The 16,844-nt window shown below is 43.2% G+C and overlaps 1 protein-coding gene and 1 long non-coding RNA gene across 2 annotated transcripts in view; one reads left to right on the forward strand and one right to left on the reverse strand.

The window, feature by feature from the left end:
* LOC125518114 (uncharacterized) overlaps positions 1-16,844 on the forward strand; it is a 55,902-nt gene that overhangs the window by 36,594 nt on the left and 2,464 nt on the right. The window lies entirely within an intron of this gene.
* Positions 633-5,458, reverse strand: LOC147960800 (putative cysteine-rich receptor-like protein kinase 20). The gene is made up of 8 exons (XM_087536934.1): positions 4,771-5,458; positions 4,368-4,423; positions 3,558-3,643; positions 2,374-2,555; positions 2,060-2,261; positions 1,625-1,862; positions 1,354-1,507; positions 633-1,212 (listed from the first exon to the last, which is right to left on the reverse strand). The coding sequence occupies exons 1-8, from the start codon at positions 5,215-5,217 to the stop codon at positions 874-876; spliced, it is 1,704 nt and encodes a 567-aa protein (XP_087393060.1). The 5' UTR covers positions 5,218-5,458; the 3' UTR covers positions 633-873.

Here is a 16,844-nt window from a genome sequence, read left to right on the forward strand (position 1 = left end):
TTACCTCACTATGCTTCACGCATGTACAGGAGACACGAGGCTCTAACAAGCACATATATCATAAATCCTGATGGAAGAAACGTGTGAAGAAGTTCATATTCGGAATGAGCTCTCAGCTGAGGCACACCCTGTCAGCGGATTCCTTACAGTGTCGATTAGGTTATTTCTTCGACATGTATTTGCAACATCTGTAACACTGCTATTTGTATTGACTAAGAATAAGCTAGACAAACGGTGTTTTTATTTGTTTTGTGGTCTATATGCTCTGTTCTGGTTTAGTTTGTACTTTGCGCCTTCTTTGACATTCTTCTTCTAATACACAACGACACAGCTTTAGATGTGTGGTTGAGAAAATGAATAGTCCAGACACCTGTGCTTGAAATATAAACACAATATGTTCTTGAGGGTGCGCTTCCATTTCCTTTCTATTATGCCTTGTGAAATATGGTTAGTAAGTTGCATGAGCTTTGGCACAAGTTTGATTCATTGGCGCAGTTACATTAATGATGATCATTCAGGATTAAAGTTAAGTCTGGACGAAGCTGTCTTTTGCTGTTACAACTATTTGGCATCACTACTCTAGTGAGGCGTCGGTTTGTTCAGAGTTCAGGCAGCTGACAGTAAGCGAGATGATCATCGATGGATTGTGCTGCTTGGTGTAACACAGTCGACCAGGAGCGATTGGACAAGATTTAGAGAAGTACATCAAATGATTTTAGAAGCCTTTGGTAAGGAAAAAAACATATTTACTTCTACTTACAGAACTGATATGGGTATCTGTTGTCTGTACACACTCTGAATTCTGGACGAGGAAAGCTCCATGATCCTTCGACATCTTCCAGCTATATATGGCATTGGACATTTTTCGTCACATCAAACCTCCGGGTCTACGATGATTCGAACTCTAGTCAGCACTGTGGCTAAACTCGTTATGGTTATGTCTATTGTCCGGCTTGATTGGTTTATGTATGTAACTTCACCAGCACCCCCTTCACTCAGCACGTAAGGCCGCTTAGGCTCCACTGGTAGCCTCATGCTTTCAGAGCTCAGCATTGCAGCTATGTCAGTCATGGTGGGCCGATCTGCTGGATCTTCCTGAGAACAGAGCAGTGCCACCTGAGCACATCGCGTTATCTCGGCGATGTCGTATCCGTTCCCTAGAGACGGATCCACAAGCTCACGCAACCTTTGGTCCTTCCACATATGCCAGGCCTGAAATGTTTTCCGGTAGATTAATTCGATGTTTACAGAATTGCAATGTGAATCCATACTCATAGATTAAGTATTAGCACAAACAATCATGCGCATAGAATTGTGAGAGATGCTGCTTGAAATCCATTTATCTTCACTTACATCTCGTACAAGATCGCCAACAGTATCCCCTCGCTTGTCGAGTACAGTGTTCTTTCGTCCGCTAATGGTCTCCAGAACCAAGATGCCAAAGCTGAAGACATCTGTCTTCAGTGAGTAAACTCCTCGAGATGCATACTCTGGAGCAATGTAACCACTGAAAAATAGGGGGGGGGGGAAGCAAAGACCAAAACTGCAAAATTAGCACGTTTGAACACAAAATAATGGAACCTGTAATGATTGAAAAAACCAGGAAGCAGGCAGCTTCATATACCTAGTGGCCACCACCCTGCTTGTGTGCTCTTCTGTTATGTCTGAACACAGTGTTTTAGCTGATCCAAAATCAGAAATCTTTGGGGTCATGTCATATTCCAAGAGAATGTTATTTGGTTTCAAGTCCCTATGGACAATATGTAACATTGAGTGTTTGTGCAGGTAAACAAGCCCCTCTACCAACCCCTTGATTATTTTGAGTCTCTTAGACCAATCTAGCAACGGTCCTTTTATCCTGTCTGTGGAATATTGAAACAGCAAGCCTTTAGATAACATAATTTTTATATATATTCTGCTCTAAATCAAATCATCATAGTTTAAAGCAATTACAACAGAAAACAAGAACGTAGCACATCATTAACTGTACATAAGTTTGTTCACATATTTAGTCAGAAGCACGTCCTATGAAATAAATCAGATGATAGGGAAAATATACCAAATATGTGACAGTCCAAGGAACCATTCTGCATGAACTTGTAGATCAGAATCCTTTCTTTTCCATGGATGCACCACCCCAGTAACCTTATTATATTGGTATACTGAAGCCTAGCAAGCTGCAATTCATTGCTGAAATCAGATAATGTTGCACGGTGATCGAATCTTTTGATGCCAACCACAAATCCTTGGGGCAACTGACCCTGCAATGGTTACAAATAGAGTTTAGACAACATTCTCATTGGAAAGATGCAGATCATAGATTCATAGGCATTTACATAATTAGTTAGTTTCTTTCTATTGGTTTACAAATACCTTGTATGCTGTTGCAAATCCACCAGACCCAAGATATCTCTTCTCTGAGAATTTATCTGTAGCATCCATGATTTGAAAGTAGCTGAACTCTGTGAATCCTGGGTAATTTTCTAACGTGAGCATACAAAGCTTCACTAGTTCTTTGTTGTCGAGGGTTTTCTGTTCTTGCGTGCCTACAATTCCTGTGTCATGAAAAATCCATCCTTGTCACTAATGGAGTTACAAACTTAGTCAATACTGATATGACTAACATAAATACATAATACAAATATGCTGTTAAGAAACAGAATACAAATATGATGTGAAAATACTCCAGTTCCTTTGTCACGCAGATCATCGAATTATCATTTGTAGCAGCTCTAGCTTGTGAAACTTGAAAATAAACTGAAATTTAATAGAAGATTTCATGGATAATATTGTGTTGGGTCTATCATTAAAGTCCTTCCTTTATAATGTCATCTACTCCCTCGGTCCCATAATATAAGAGCGTTTTTGACACTAGTGTAGTGTGAAAAACACTCTTATATTATGGGACAGAGGGGGTACTACTAAATGAGTTATGTATGTATCTAAGAACTTTTGAAGCGTAGATCTGTATTTTCAAAATTTCAAAAAAAATTGTAGTTAGTTAGTTAGACTTCCATGGAATGTGTTTATTAATTTCAGTTGACCACAACGAATCATGTGGTGATCCAGAGTTCACTCATGGTTCATCAGAACAATCATACAGACATTTTTTAATTCTTGTTGCATAATATCCAAAAATATGAACACAGATATTACGATGCCTCATGGGCATAGCAAAGCAAAGCAATTTCGTAATCCGTGAAGCACATAACACCATCGTAAAACTTTAGCCTCTTAGTCTGATACTCCTTCCGTTTCTTTTTAGTCTGCATATAACTTTCGTCTGAAGTCAAAATATCTTCACTTTGACCAAAGTTATAGAAAAAAGTATCAACATTTACAAGGCCAAAGGGATATCTTTAGATTCATTATGAAATGTAGTTTATATTATGTATATTTGATATTGTAGATGTTGATATTCTTTTATACAAATTTGGTCAAAGTTGGTGAAGTTTGACTCGACACAAATCTTATATGTGGAGTAAAAAGGAACGAAGGAAGTACTTAAGTTAACGACTACTACCATTAGGAAACTCAAAGAAACAATTACTTCTTACCTAGTGACGGATGTTCCCGAACATTGCAGAGTTTGCGAGCTCCTTGGACACGTATCTCAGTAATATCTAAAACTCTTGCTGCAAACCTGAAAACAGGTAAATCTCATCATTAGTCTTGAAAATAGGGAAGTTGCTGGTTTAGAGTGTATAGCTAAAGAACTCATGCATGATTATCAAAATATTTAAGAAAGAAAATAATCATGCTAATATAAGGTAGAAATTTGTTGAAACATCAACCATAGTTAAATAAATTATTATATTTTCTCGTAAAAAAATAAAGCCCACATTTTGATTTCAAGTTGATTGATCTGATATGCATCCTACCTTTCAGACGTTGTAACATGTACCTGCAAACATGTACTCCCTCCGTTCCAAAATAGATGACTCAACTTTGTACTAAAGTTAGTATAAAGTTGGGTCATCTATTTTAGAATGGAGGGAGTAGTCACTATCTTGAAACAAGCTTTCACCCAGTTATATATCTAAAGCCCAAATGGACGAACCGAATACGGTCAACAATCAACTTCTCCCTTCATTTTCAGATATATAAAGCATATTTTGACTATCCAAATTCGAGTTTTGACCAAAACTAAGCACTTTTTTATCTTCCTGATTTTGTAACTGCTAAAAATATGTTATAAAATGTGCATGTATTTCTGGATGGAGAAAATAGTTTTCATCTGTCAGCATCCAATTCCAACGTGGTTCACCTTCTACAAAGCCACTGTGTGAACAAACATGATAATTATGGATCGAATATACGAAGGATCATTTACCAAGTAATCTACTACATGTTGAACATTATCTAACCTGACACGGTGGTTTGAACCTTCTATGAATATACCGTCGACCTGCTCCGCAGCTTCCTAGACAAGGATAGCGAAAACGGCAAATAGTAAACCATCGGACTTTTATGAATGAGAGGTCGCCATTTTACATCTTGTGATAATGAATAATGCACTCATTTTCCTTAAAAAAAGGTACTGTATTAACCACGCACAAGTATAAGTACTCCTGCCCACTAAATTCAGATAGAGTTCATATCAAGTTCTTTATTTGTGCAGTAGAAAATTGCGATTGGACTCCAATTCAGAGGCAACTATGCTCATGATCACTGGAAGTCTGGAACAGTCGCGGATCAGTTCAGTCGAATTATAATCAAGTGTGTCCCTCTAAATCGGTGTTTCCCCCATAATCCCAGAAACATGGGTACCTGGACACGATGAGTGTTTGTAGAATTGTCGACGAGGGCGATGAGCGGGATGAGGCGGATGAACATGTCGATCTCGTGCTGCGCGGCGCGGAGCTCGTTGCCCATCCGTGCGCCGAGGAGCAGGCGGCGGAGGTAGCTGCAGTCCTGGCACGCGGTCACGAGCGCGTAGCACCGCCGCAGCGCGCCGCGGAGCTGCTCCAGCGGCCGCCTGGTGGCCTCCCGCCGCATCAGATCGGCGAGCTCCGGCTCCTTCAGCAAGCCGCCGACGAGCTCGACGTGCTGCGCGAGCTGCATGCAGGCGTCCCGGTGGCGGCGCGCAGCCAGGGCGGCCTGCACGACCATGGAGATTAGCCCGAGCGCGTCCACGCCGACTAGCTGCGCCACGTTGGAGGCCTGACCCAGCGTGACCCACAGGCTGCTCGAGGGGCTGCCCCATGGGCTCGCCATCGCTGCTGCTTTCCCCTCCCGTGCGCTGCAGCCTCGTGGTCGTTGCCGCCATTGACAGCATGGTTATATTTGGTGAGCTTGTATGTGGACGCAGACTTTGACTGACTGGGATTTACCGATGTGGTGTCACACTTCTGACTCCCCAGGCCGGCAAGCCCTCGCACACGTTTTTTATTTAACCCATAGGCATACATAAACTCACTCACTCGTATGAACACACCCATAGACCATAGCCCTATAAGTACTGACGGAGCTAGGCAACTTCTTTTGAGGGGGCCAAACATAAATATAGACATTTTGGGGGAGGGGGGAGGGGCAAAAAACTCTACTTTTTCTCATCTTTCTCTCCAAAATTTTTTTCCTTCACATATTTTACAAAAGCTAGGGGGGGGGGGGGGGGGGGCATGGCCCCTGTAGCTTACAACATAGCTCCGCCATTGCCTATAAGCATTTTTTTTCCTAAAAAGTGATTGCAGCTACCGAGCTCCACTGCTCTTAGTATTTGAAAATTTTAAAAAACACACTTTTGGTATTGAAAATAATCTCAAAACAAATACGTGGATACATACACATATTCCTAAGGCCTGATAAAAATCTGGAAAAGAAATGATTTGTATTTTAGGAAATACAAAAAAGAGAAATTTCTGACAGAAATGGCACCCTTTTATCCTATATACTGTCAGAAATTTATTTATTTTCCTATAGCCCAAAACAAAGTGAGATTTTTACCGAAACTTGACACGTGCAATCGGAATGTGTATATGTATCCTCGGGAAAATTTCATATTTTTTAAAACTTCAAAAACCCGAATTTCAAAGTGTTCAAATATAAAGAGCAGTGAAGCTCGGTTGCTGCAACGCATCTCCCCCTTTTTTCTTCTTGAATACGACCTCTATAAGCACCTCCGAGCGCTGAACCGGCACATCATATTGTGATTGCCGAAGCCGCCACAAACGCTTTCGTAGTCAACAGTAACGTCTCCTTTCACCGAACGTGCATCACTAGAAGACTTGAAATAAATCCAGATAGATGTGAGCACTAGTGTAAGTTGGGACTTGAACCCTAATGGTCTGAAATAGTTAGGAAAATGCGAGCACGCCCATATATACAACACCGTTGCAATACCTCCCATCACCCCCTGCTCCTAATCCGGTCCGATGGCGCACCATATTGCCAGGGATATGCTCTCCTCCACCATGGTTCAAAGCTCAGAGGCGACGTGATAGGTGGGAACCCTATGAACGAGTTCACGCCCGAGGGTGGCCCGATCTTCACGTTGTAGGATCGAATCGGGAGGGATAACTAGCTGCAAGCAGCCGGGATAACTAGCTTTATACCTGCCAAGGTTGGATGCAACCCGTACATTGGGGATGGCTGACCGAAGTTACAAGAACTCCAACCCGATGTCCGAACAATCGCAGAATCACAAACCGGGACTAATCCACACAAAACGGCCGGAACCGTAGAGCACGAACTAGGGGGAACCAGAGGCTCCTTCTCGCGAATCCGAATGAACTCACAAGAGCAAAGGTAGCAAGATCTTTCGGGTCTCTCTAGCAGTCTTGCTGCATAAGCTTGTAGCTCAATGATTTGACAAAAGGTTTTTCAAGAGGATGGGGGAGATGGGGTTTTATAGCAGGGACAACCCTCCTTGGGTAGGTGTGAAAATGGTTTAAAAAATAAACAGGTTTGCATGGATTTCTTGGGGGAATAAGCAGTCAACTTTGGGAGTTGTTGGAGAGCTCCTCAAAAATTCGCGAAGCCTTGACAGCCTAGACACCTTCCACGAGAATGACTACAACTTTTGACTCACAACTCCAAATGATGTGAGGTTTTTTGCATTGGAAAGATAATTTGATGTAGCTTCTGTTGATGTACTCCTATAGCCCCGTCTCTCCACCACATGGGTGTGGCACACCAAAACATTAGAGGTAAAAAATGACAACATCAGCTTCACTTGAAACTTGTTTCCTCCAAACTTGTTCCTCCAAACTGGTTGCTTCAAGAGCTCATAGGTTGTTGGGTTTCTTCCATGTGATACCTAAGTTCAACCAACAACAATGGGGATGAAATCATAGTTGTGTCATCAAGGTTATAAGGTAAACTTAAGTTAGCTTTCACCTGGTCACTTATTAGTTTGGCATGACTTCTTGTGATTGGACCTATAATTGTTGGAGACTTATCGATGGTTGTGGTGTCCTCATCATCCTCCCCCTCCTCAAAAGGAGTCATCCTCGACTCTGATGGTCCAAAGTATGAAGAGAGGTCGTACACATTGAAAGTTGAACTAACACCATAATCCATCGAAAGGTCAATCTTGTAGGCATTATCACTTATCTTCGCAAGCACTTTGAATGGACCATCTCCACATGGCTGCAACTTGCATTTGCGTTGATCCGGGAAACGATCCTTCCGCAGGTGCACCCACACAAGATCACCTTCTTCAAACAACAGCTTCTTTCTTCCCTTGTTTGCTCGTTTTGCATATTGTTGAGTCATCTTCTCAATATTTTCTTTGGTCTTCTCATGAATTTTCTTCACGAAGTCAGCACGCTTACTTGCATCAAGATTTGTTCGCTCCTGCAATGGTAAAGGCAAAAGATCTATGGGAGCAGCAGGATTGAAACCATAAACAATTTCAAAAGGACAAAATTTAGTGGTCGAATGTACCGCCCTGTTGTATGCAAACTCCACGTCGGGGAGACACTCTTCCCACATCTTCAAATTTTTCTTTAAAACTGCTCTCAGCATCCTGAATAGTGTGCGGTTGACAACTTCGGTTTGTCCATCTGTTTGTGGGTGGCATGTAGTGGAAAAGAGAAGCTTTGTTCCTAGCTTTGCCCACAACATTTTCCAAAAATAGCTCAGAAACTTGGTGTCACGATCTGAAACAATAGTGCATGGTACTCCATGTAGCTGCACGACTTCCCTGAAAAACAAATCAGCAATGTGTGAAGCATCATCGCTCTTATGACACGGGATAAAATGAGTCATCTTGCTAAACCTATCAACCACCACAAAAACGGAATCACTCTCTCTCTTAGTATGTGGTAATCCAAGAACAAAATCCATAGAAATATCTTCCCAAGGTGTGCTAGGAATTGATAAAGGCGTATAAAGTCCATGAGGGTTTAAACGTGACTTAGCTTTGCCGCAGATCTCACAACATAGCACATAGCGCTCAACATCACGCCTCATCCTTGGCCAAAACAAATGGCCGATCAGCACACTCTCAGTTTTTTTGCTCCAAAATGTCTCATGAGACCACCAGCATGAGCCTCCTGCAAAAGCAACAAGTGAACAGAGCAATCTGGGATGCACAATTTGTTAGCTCGAAACAAGAATCCATCATGCAAGTGAAACTTTTCCCAACCTTTCCCCTCACTACATTTTGAGTGTGGTTCAGCAAAACATGGGTCATGGACATACAATTCTTTAATGCTTTGCAACCCAAGAATTTTAGTATCAAGTTGTGAGAGTAAAATATGGCGTCTAGACAAAGCATCGGCAACAACATTATGTTTTCCTTTCTTGTACTTGACAATATAGGGAAAAGATTCTATGAATTCACTCCATTTTGCATGTCTACGGTTCAGTTTTTGTTGACCTCTAAGGTGCTTTAAAGATTCATGGTCGGAATGTATCACAAATTCTTTAGGCCACAAATAATGTTGCCATGTTTTCAAAGATCTCACAAGTGCATATAATTCTGTCATAAACTGAATAATTTAGAGTTGGACACTTAGTTTCTCACTAAAATATGCAATAGGCCTACCTTCTTGCATTAGTACACCTCCAATACCCACACCACTTGCATCACATTCAATTTCAAAAGTCTTACCAAAGTTGGGCAGTGCAAGCAATGGTGTAGATGTCAATTTTTCTTTCAGCTCTTGGAAGGCCTTCTCTTGTGCATTTGCCCACTTGAAGGGAATATCTTTCTTGGTTAGCTCATTCATTGGGGCAGCAATGGTGCTGAAATCCTTCACAAACCAGCGGTAGAAACCAGCAAGGCCAAGAAAGCTTCGTAGTTGGCTTACATTTTGTGGAGGCATCCACTCACGGATGGCTTTGACCTTCTCCTCATCTACCTCCACACCTTTACCTGAAACAACAAAGCCAAGAAACACAACTTTGTCTGTGCAAAATATGCACTTTTCCTTGTTAGCATATAATCTCTCCTCTCTTAGGACAACAAGCACACACCGGATGTGTTCAACATGTTCATCCAAAGTTTTGCTATAAATCAAGATGTCATCAAAGTAAACAACCGACTTGCCAATGAACATTCTAAGCACATGATTCATTAATCTCATGAAAGTACTAGGTGCATTTGTCAATCCAAATGGCATAACTAACCACTCATACAAATCAGATTTTGTTTTGAAAGCAGTTTTCCATTCATCACCCTCTCTCATTCTAATTTGATGGTAGCCACTTCCCAAGTCAATTTTAGAAAAGATGGTGGCGCCACTAAGTTCATCAAGCATATCATCAAGCCTAGGTATGGGGTGCCTATACCTCACGGTGATGTTGTTAATAGGCCTACAATCACAACACATTCGAGAAATTCCATCTTTCTTGGGTACTAAAAGAAAGGGCACAGCACAAGGTGAGACACTTTCCCTTACATAATCTTTGTTTAGTAGCCCTGCAACTTGTCGCTGAATCTCCTTGGTTTCCTCCAGGTTTGTGCGGTATGGTGGTCGGTTCAGCAATGGAGCTCCTGGGACCAAATCAATTTGGTGCTCAATGCCTCTTTGTGGTGGCAGCACCAGTGGTATCTCTTCGGGGAGCACATATTTATACCCCTGCAAAATTTCAGCAACAACACTAGGAGTGGTAGAGGATATTTCGTTAGTAGAAAGGAAATTGTCCTTGTACAAAAGTACAAAGAACACGGAATTGGGCTCTCTCAACTCTCTCATATCCCTTTTCCTAGCCATCATAACTAATCCCTGTTTTTCCCATGTCTTGGTCAATTCAAGTTGTGGGGTTTTATTTGGCTTTGGATTCTCTCACTCACTATGTTGGTGGATGTCACTCAAGTGTTTCTCACTCACTCTCTCTTTCCTTTTCAGATCATCCATCAATATTTCTTCGGGTGTCAAAGGGAGCAAAGATATGCGCTCTCCCTCATATTGGAACGAGAGACGATTAGTACGGCTGCATAAGCACGTATGACTATGTTCGGAATACATGCCTATATTACATTGATGAACTGGAGCTAGTTCGGTGTCAACCTAGGTTATGACTGTTACATGATGAACCGCATCCGGCATAATTCTCTATCACCGATCCATTGCCTATGAGCTTTTCCTATATTGTTCTTCGCTTATTTACTTTCCCGTTGCTATTGCTACCATCACTACAAAATACCAAAAACATTGCTTTTACTACCGTTACCTTTTGTTACCGTTACCACTACTATCATATTACTTTACTACTAAATACTTTGCTGCAGATACCAAGTTTCCAGGTGTGGTTGAATTGACAACTCAGCTGCTAATACTTTGCTGCAGATACTAAGTTTCCAGGTGTGGTTGAATTGACAACTCAGCTGCTAATACTTGAGAGTATTCTTTGGCTCCCCTTGTGTCGAATCAATAAATTTGGGTTGAATACTTTACCCTCGAAAACAGTTGCGATCCCCTATACTTGTGGGTTATCATACACCTTTGGACAACCAATCTCAGAAATTGGAATCTTCTTTTCACATCCATCTCCAATGTTGATCTGGCACTTTTCCATCTCTGAGTCTCTTCCTTTCATTACTGTGATAGTAACACACCTCTTCTCCTCATACAATATCAACATTTCTTCTACATCTTCCTCAGATTGGATTAGCTGCATGCCTGCCATTCCTACACCTTCTTGCTTCACATAGTACATTGAATCCTTTTGATCATAGCCCTGTATCCCAATAATAGCTAACATGTTGATATATGTGATATCTGATTCACATAAGGTCCTTTCCAGATTGTCACAGCCTTGGAAATGAAACCTCATATCCCATGGTTCATCATCATCCAAACTGCAAGTTCAGTTAGCATTACATTCAGTTAACACCATTCAGTAAACAACAGAGTCAGATAACAGTCAATATTACATTCAGAGAAACAACAAAGTGAACAGAAAATTCAGTTAACAGTCAATCAATTAACAGTAAATTCACTTAGCAGTAAATTCAGATAACACTAAATTCAGTTAACAGTCAATTCAGATAACAGTAAATTCAGTTAATAGTCAATTCAGTTAACCACAATTAAGCTCACATTCAGTTAACAGTAAAATTGTGCTTTAAGTTAAAACTGAGCTAAGTTAAAACTAAATTAAAACTAAGTTAACAGTGAAATTCAGTAAATTCAGTTATCCACAATTCAGTAAATTCAGTAAAAATCTGCTTTAAGTTAAAACTGAGCTAAGTTAAAACTAAATTCAGTTATCCACAATTAAGCTCAGTTAAAACTAGTTGAGCTAAGTTAAGTTAAAACTAAACTAAATTCAGTTATCCACAATTAAGTTAAAACTGAGCTATGTAAACACAACTGAGCTAAGTTAAAACTAAATTCAGTTATTCACTTAACAGTACATTCACTTCATCACAATTATTCTGTTCAACTATTGAAAATTAGATTCAAACCCTAATTCCTAAATTGAGATTCATACGGAGGAAAGAGTCTAGCTAAACTAGCAAAATCACTCAAAGTGTTCAACTACAGTAGCATAATCACTCAAATTGTTCAACTACACTGGCATAATCAAAAAGAGAATTTTGGAAACACTCATTCCACACCGCCGAGGCCGGATGTGAAGTGGTGGCTCCGCCCTGGATTGGCCTTCCAGACTTGGGCCAGTTTGGCGGCCGCACGTGCCTCAATGTCGTCAGACTTGAAGATGTTGCAATCCTCGCCGCGCTCATCTCCGCCGACGCCGGTGGATCGAGAGGCGCCAAACGTACCAGGGAGCGCCGTCGGAGAGCGAGGAAGGACGGGGCGGCCACCAGCATCGGCGATGGCGAGGTCGCGGTCGTCCCTACCGTCACCGCATGCGCCTCCGTCGTCAACGCCGCCGCCGCCACCGCCGGTCGCCATGCGGGAAGTGACCTAGGACGACTAGATGCGACCTGGGGAAATGGCTGGGTCGGGCCGGCTCGTTAGGTCAGTGCGACGCCGTCTAACGGCGCGCGTCACGGGCGCTGTCTCCCCCTGTCCACATGGCGCCTGAGATTGGGCCCAACAGGTCAGTTTTTCACTCAGACGCGCCAAATCGTGCGATCAGTGTTTTTTGAAAATTGTCAGCTCAAACGTGGTGGTTTTTTGAAAAAAAATGAAAGGTGGTGGTTTTCTGTTTTAGCGTCCCCTAATGTGGTGGTTTTTTGCAATTTACTCGCGGCGGCGGCGCTACGGCGCGGGAGCAGAGACGGCGGGAGCACCGTGGTGCCGGCCATGGTCGCGGCCGTGGAGTCGCGAGAGGAACGATCAAACGACGATCGCGAGAGCACGGATCCTGCGGCAAGACGGGAGGGAGGAAGAGGATGCGGTGAAGGGCAAGGTGAGATAGATCGGGAATTTGGGAGACGGGGCGATCAAGAAAGAAGAGATGCGGGGCGATCCGAGTTCATATCTAAAACGCGCGCTAATCTGAGTGGGCCCATGCATAGCTAAAACGCGCACCTTTTTTGAATCCGAGTATAAGATGAATCTTTCTCTATTTCCAACTATACTAGCACTAATGAATTCCGAGTATTAGAAACAGTTTATTCTTCCCCTAATAATAAAGCAGATGCTGCTTCGGGTCGTACGCCGTCGTCATTTTTGCAAAAAAGTCCTTGTGCTTTTCCGAAATTGAACCCGCGGTCCCTATTTAAGTGCCTCTGAAAACGCTTTGTTTTTACAAAAAGATCCTATGCTTGTAAGGAATTCTGTCCGCAATCCTCTGACACATCTTATCCAAACTTCCCTTTTTCAGCGACGGCGGAGCACGAGCAGGTGAGGGACGCCGCCCTTGTCGTCGGACGGCTACAGCCGCAGCGGAGTAGAAGGCAGACGCCATGGGCGCGTGCTCGGGTAAAAGAGGCCATCCTTGCTGCGTTTGATGGAGGATGGAAGGGGGGAATTTACTCGGATGAACAGAGAAGAGAAGATGAAGGACATGAGAGAGCGATTGCCTTTTGCCGGTGAAGAAAACAGAGATGGAGGACATGAGAGAGAGAGAGAGAAAGAGAGAGGGGTACAGATTCCAGGAGGCTGCTCCGGCAGCGCTGCGACGCGATCATTGTGAAGCTATACAGCGGCGCTCGCCCCTAAACCTAGCAGTGATATATACGGCAGTGCTGCAACGACCATTGCTAAGCTATATATACGGTGGTGCTCCGGCAACAGAAAACCATGAGGGGGCAAGCTCCCGAGGAGGCGATCTCCGATATTGTTCGTCATCTGGGAGAGAAAGGCCTGATGCTAAGAGGTGGACCTTAAAACATGCGTCAGATCCAAATTGATCTGCTCATGCACCCAGACAAAATGATTTGGAGGAACTAGATCTAATGCATATAGCAGAGAAACCGCCAGAGAAGAAGATGAATACCGGTGAGTAGATCAAGCAGAGAAAAAAAAGGGGATTTATTATTGGGCAAAAAAAAGAAACAAATCCACCAGCTCCAAAGAGGACAACGAATCAAGATACCCATGAAGCAGCGAGCAGAGAAGCCGGGCTGCAGACGCCTCCACCCCGGCAAGCGCCTCCTGCTAATTACTAGGGAAAGGCTGGAGGGAGAGAAGGGATAGGGGCAAACCAAGGAAGAAAAGAGGAAGCTTGGAGAGAGACATGCGGAGAGCACGAGGAAGGAGGTTGGGGGCGAAACCGCGAAAAATCGTTTTTGATCCCGAGCACAGCTGGACCCGAAATCTGACGCATCCGTTCGCATCGGGATATCTGCGGCTAGTATTTCCCGTCGTACCTCGCTTGCATATATGCGACGTATATAGAAGGACAGCTGGCGCATTAACTCTCGGTCCAAACGGACGGACATCCCGGTACAGAAGTTAGCCCGACGGACCGGAAACTGTTCTGGGCCGACCTTTTCCACTACGGGCGACGGGTCCCAAGCTGGAATAAATATCCCTCGCCGTTCCCCTACCAATCCACCAGCCGCCATCCAAAGGCCAAAGCAGCAGCCAGCCGCAGGAGCTTATTTCACCAGACCCCATTCTTAGAAATTGCAGTGTTTCCAGCTACGAGGAACGCACACGCAGATAAATCATGGATGCGACCCACATCAAGAACAGACAAGGAAATTATCACATTCAAACTCATACTGGAGTACTACGGTCATAACAACAAATAACTGACACACATTCCATACCAGGCAGCTCCCAACTCTACCCGCAGCCTTGTTTCAAAACAAAACAAATACTCTACCCCCAGCTGTGAAACCTCAGTCAGCCAACTTCTACAGACAGAATTCATGACCCCAGAACTGACGAACATTGCCGTACGGTATACTCTTATACTGCTTTCAGGGATGCCATCCTGCCACCTGTCATGCAGTACTTGCATATAATCTTTCTGGAAGTTCAAACTTTTTTGAATCTACCTGCGCACAACTCACTCATGAACTGGGAAAACACACTTTTGTATCCTGCATGCCGGCCAAGTGTCAGCAGCAAACACATTCAGCATACAAGCCCATGCTCTAAACCTGAGACGTGAACGCTAGCTAGTGTACACGACCACACATATGAACTAGGCAGATGCCAGAGATACCCCAACAGTAGGAAGCAATATTTCCTGCAATCAGTAAACCAAATTTAGTACAGATGAACATTATCAAACTTGGTATACTGGTACAATATGTAAGATGCCTCTGGTAATTGAGGAACAAGCGTGGAGCAATGCTCACTGAAAAACACTAGAAAATCCTGAAAGGTACTCCCTCCGTTCCAAATTACTTGACTCATATTTATCTAGATACGGATGTATCTAGACACTAAACAAGTATAGATACATTCATATTTAGACAAATTCAAGTCAACTAATTTGGAATGGAGGGAGTACTACAATACAGATTACAGATTAAAACTTCAGAACTCATTTTTCGGCAGTTTGTACAACGTCCCTTCGATTAGGAGGCAACAAAACTCCTCAAACATAGCCCTGGTGTAAATTTTACTTGCATGCCGCTCTATCGCCAAATTGGTCCTCCTAACAGCTCCACCCTGTCATAATATAGTTCGGCTTTTCTGTCTGTTAGTGATTCATGTAAACAAATGCCTGACATGTATGAAGTGTACATGCATTTCTGTCAAATAATCAAATTATACACACACAAAATGCTTATAGTCACCGTCCTCTTCTCCTCGTAGCTTTCCTCACGCTCGTGGTCAAACTGTAAACTCATGTACTGCCTGACAAATATATTCATTGGGCTTGAAGGCGGCATGTATGCATGTCTTCAACATGTGATTCACGGCTTATCTTCACGCAAATGTTTCTTAGGGTCCTCGCACCTTCTTGACCGAACCAAAGAAGGTACACCTTCTCAAGGTTCACATTGTTTTCCCTAAGTTGCTTTATCAAATCTTGTGTATGGGTCGATGTGCTTGTGCGACCACCAGTGCGCCTTCTCACCCATTCTTAAGGACATTGAATGGTTGCGGCTCTCACGGTGCTCTGTGATGTACCAGCTGTTGTTCGCCGCGTGCAACAGTCTAATCAGCACTGTTCACTCGCATATGCATGACCTACTATTCTCTACCTCCGGTTTGCCCTGTATGTTGGCCAACAAAACATAACATCAGACACTACCGCGTTTGGAGAGCACATCGACGACACGGCAAAAAACATTTACTCTGAAATGTACAATATTTGAGCAAACTCGCTCGTTACTCACCGAGCAACCACATATGATCTCCTGCATGCATTTCATCCTCACGGCATTTAGTCTGCTTTTATCATATCTGATACCAAAGACATCCCAAGAATATAGATTGTTGGAGACGTATGCCTCAACTAGTGAATCAAAACTTGGGCCAAGGGCAGGGCGTACTAAATTCTTTGTAGGTTCCTCTGCGTTGCAAATTGATTGCTCCATAGCGCTCATCCGAGAGGGACATGGTGTCCTGTTTGGTGGCGCACTATCCAGCCATAACCTGTTTTTTTTGCAGATGTTCATTATTCACTCTACGAGATCAAATACAAGAATAATTTTGCTGTTCATTGGTTCTACTTCAATAATATTAACAGTATGTTGAAAGTGCTTCTGACTGTTAAACCTTTTATGCTAACGATTTTTGTGAAGTAAAACATTTTTCTGACAGAACATGTGTGGATGCGCAGACGAACATGCAGTCAAAGCTGAATATACAGACCAACATCGGTAGGATACGGATCACATCCTTTAGTCCAGCCTGGTGCCTCTGGGTTGACTATGTCAGTCGACGGCGCTGACCTCGTCGAAGATGCATCCGGACAACGGCGGCCGCCAGCTCCTGCTCTTTCCTTCCCATCGCCGTCGAGCTGCTGAGCGCACCCAGACCCAACATTCGAGTCTTCGGAACGGCAAGGCCAGCTCCGTAACTCCGTTGTTGGGCAACAAGACTAGAGAAACCGGATATGGTTGCTCAAGT

The sequence above is a fragment of the Triticum urartu genome, chromosome 7A, assembly GCF_056163025.1.
Source record: "Triticum urartu cultivar PI428250 chromosome 7A, HENAU_Tu73, whole genome shotgun sequence".
Taxonomy (NCBI): domain Eukaryota; kingdom Viridiplantae; phylum Streptophyta; class Magnoliopsida; order Poales; family Poaceae; genus Triticum; species Triticum urartu.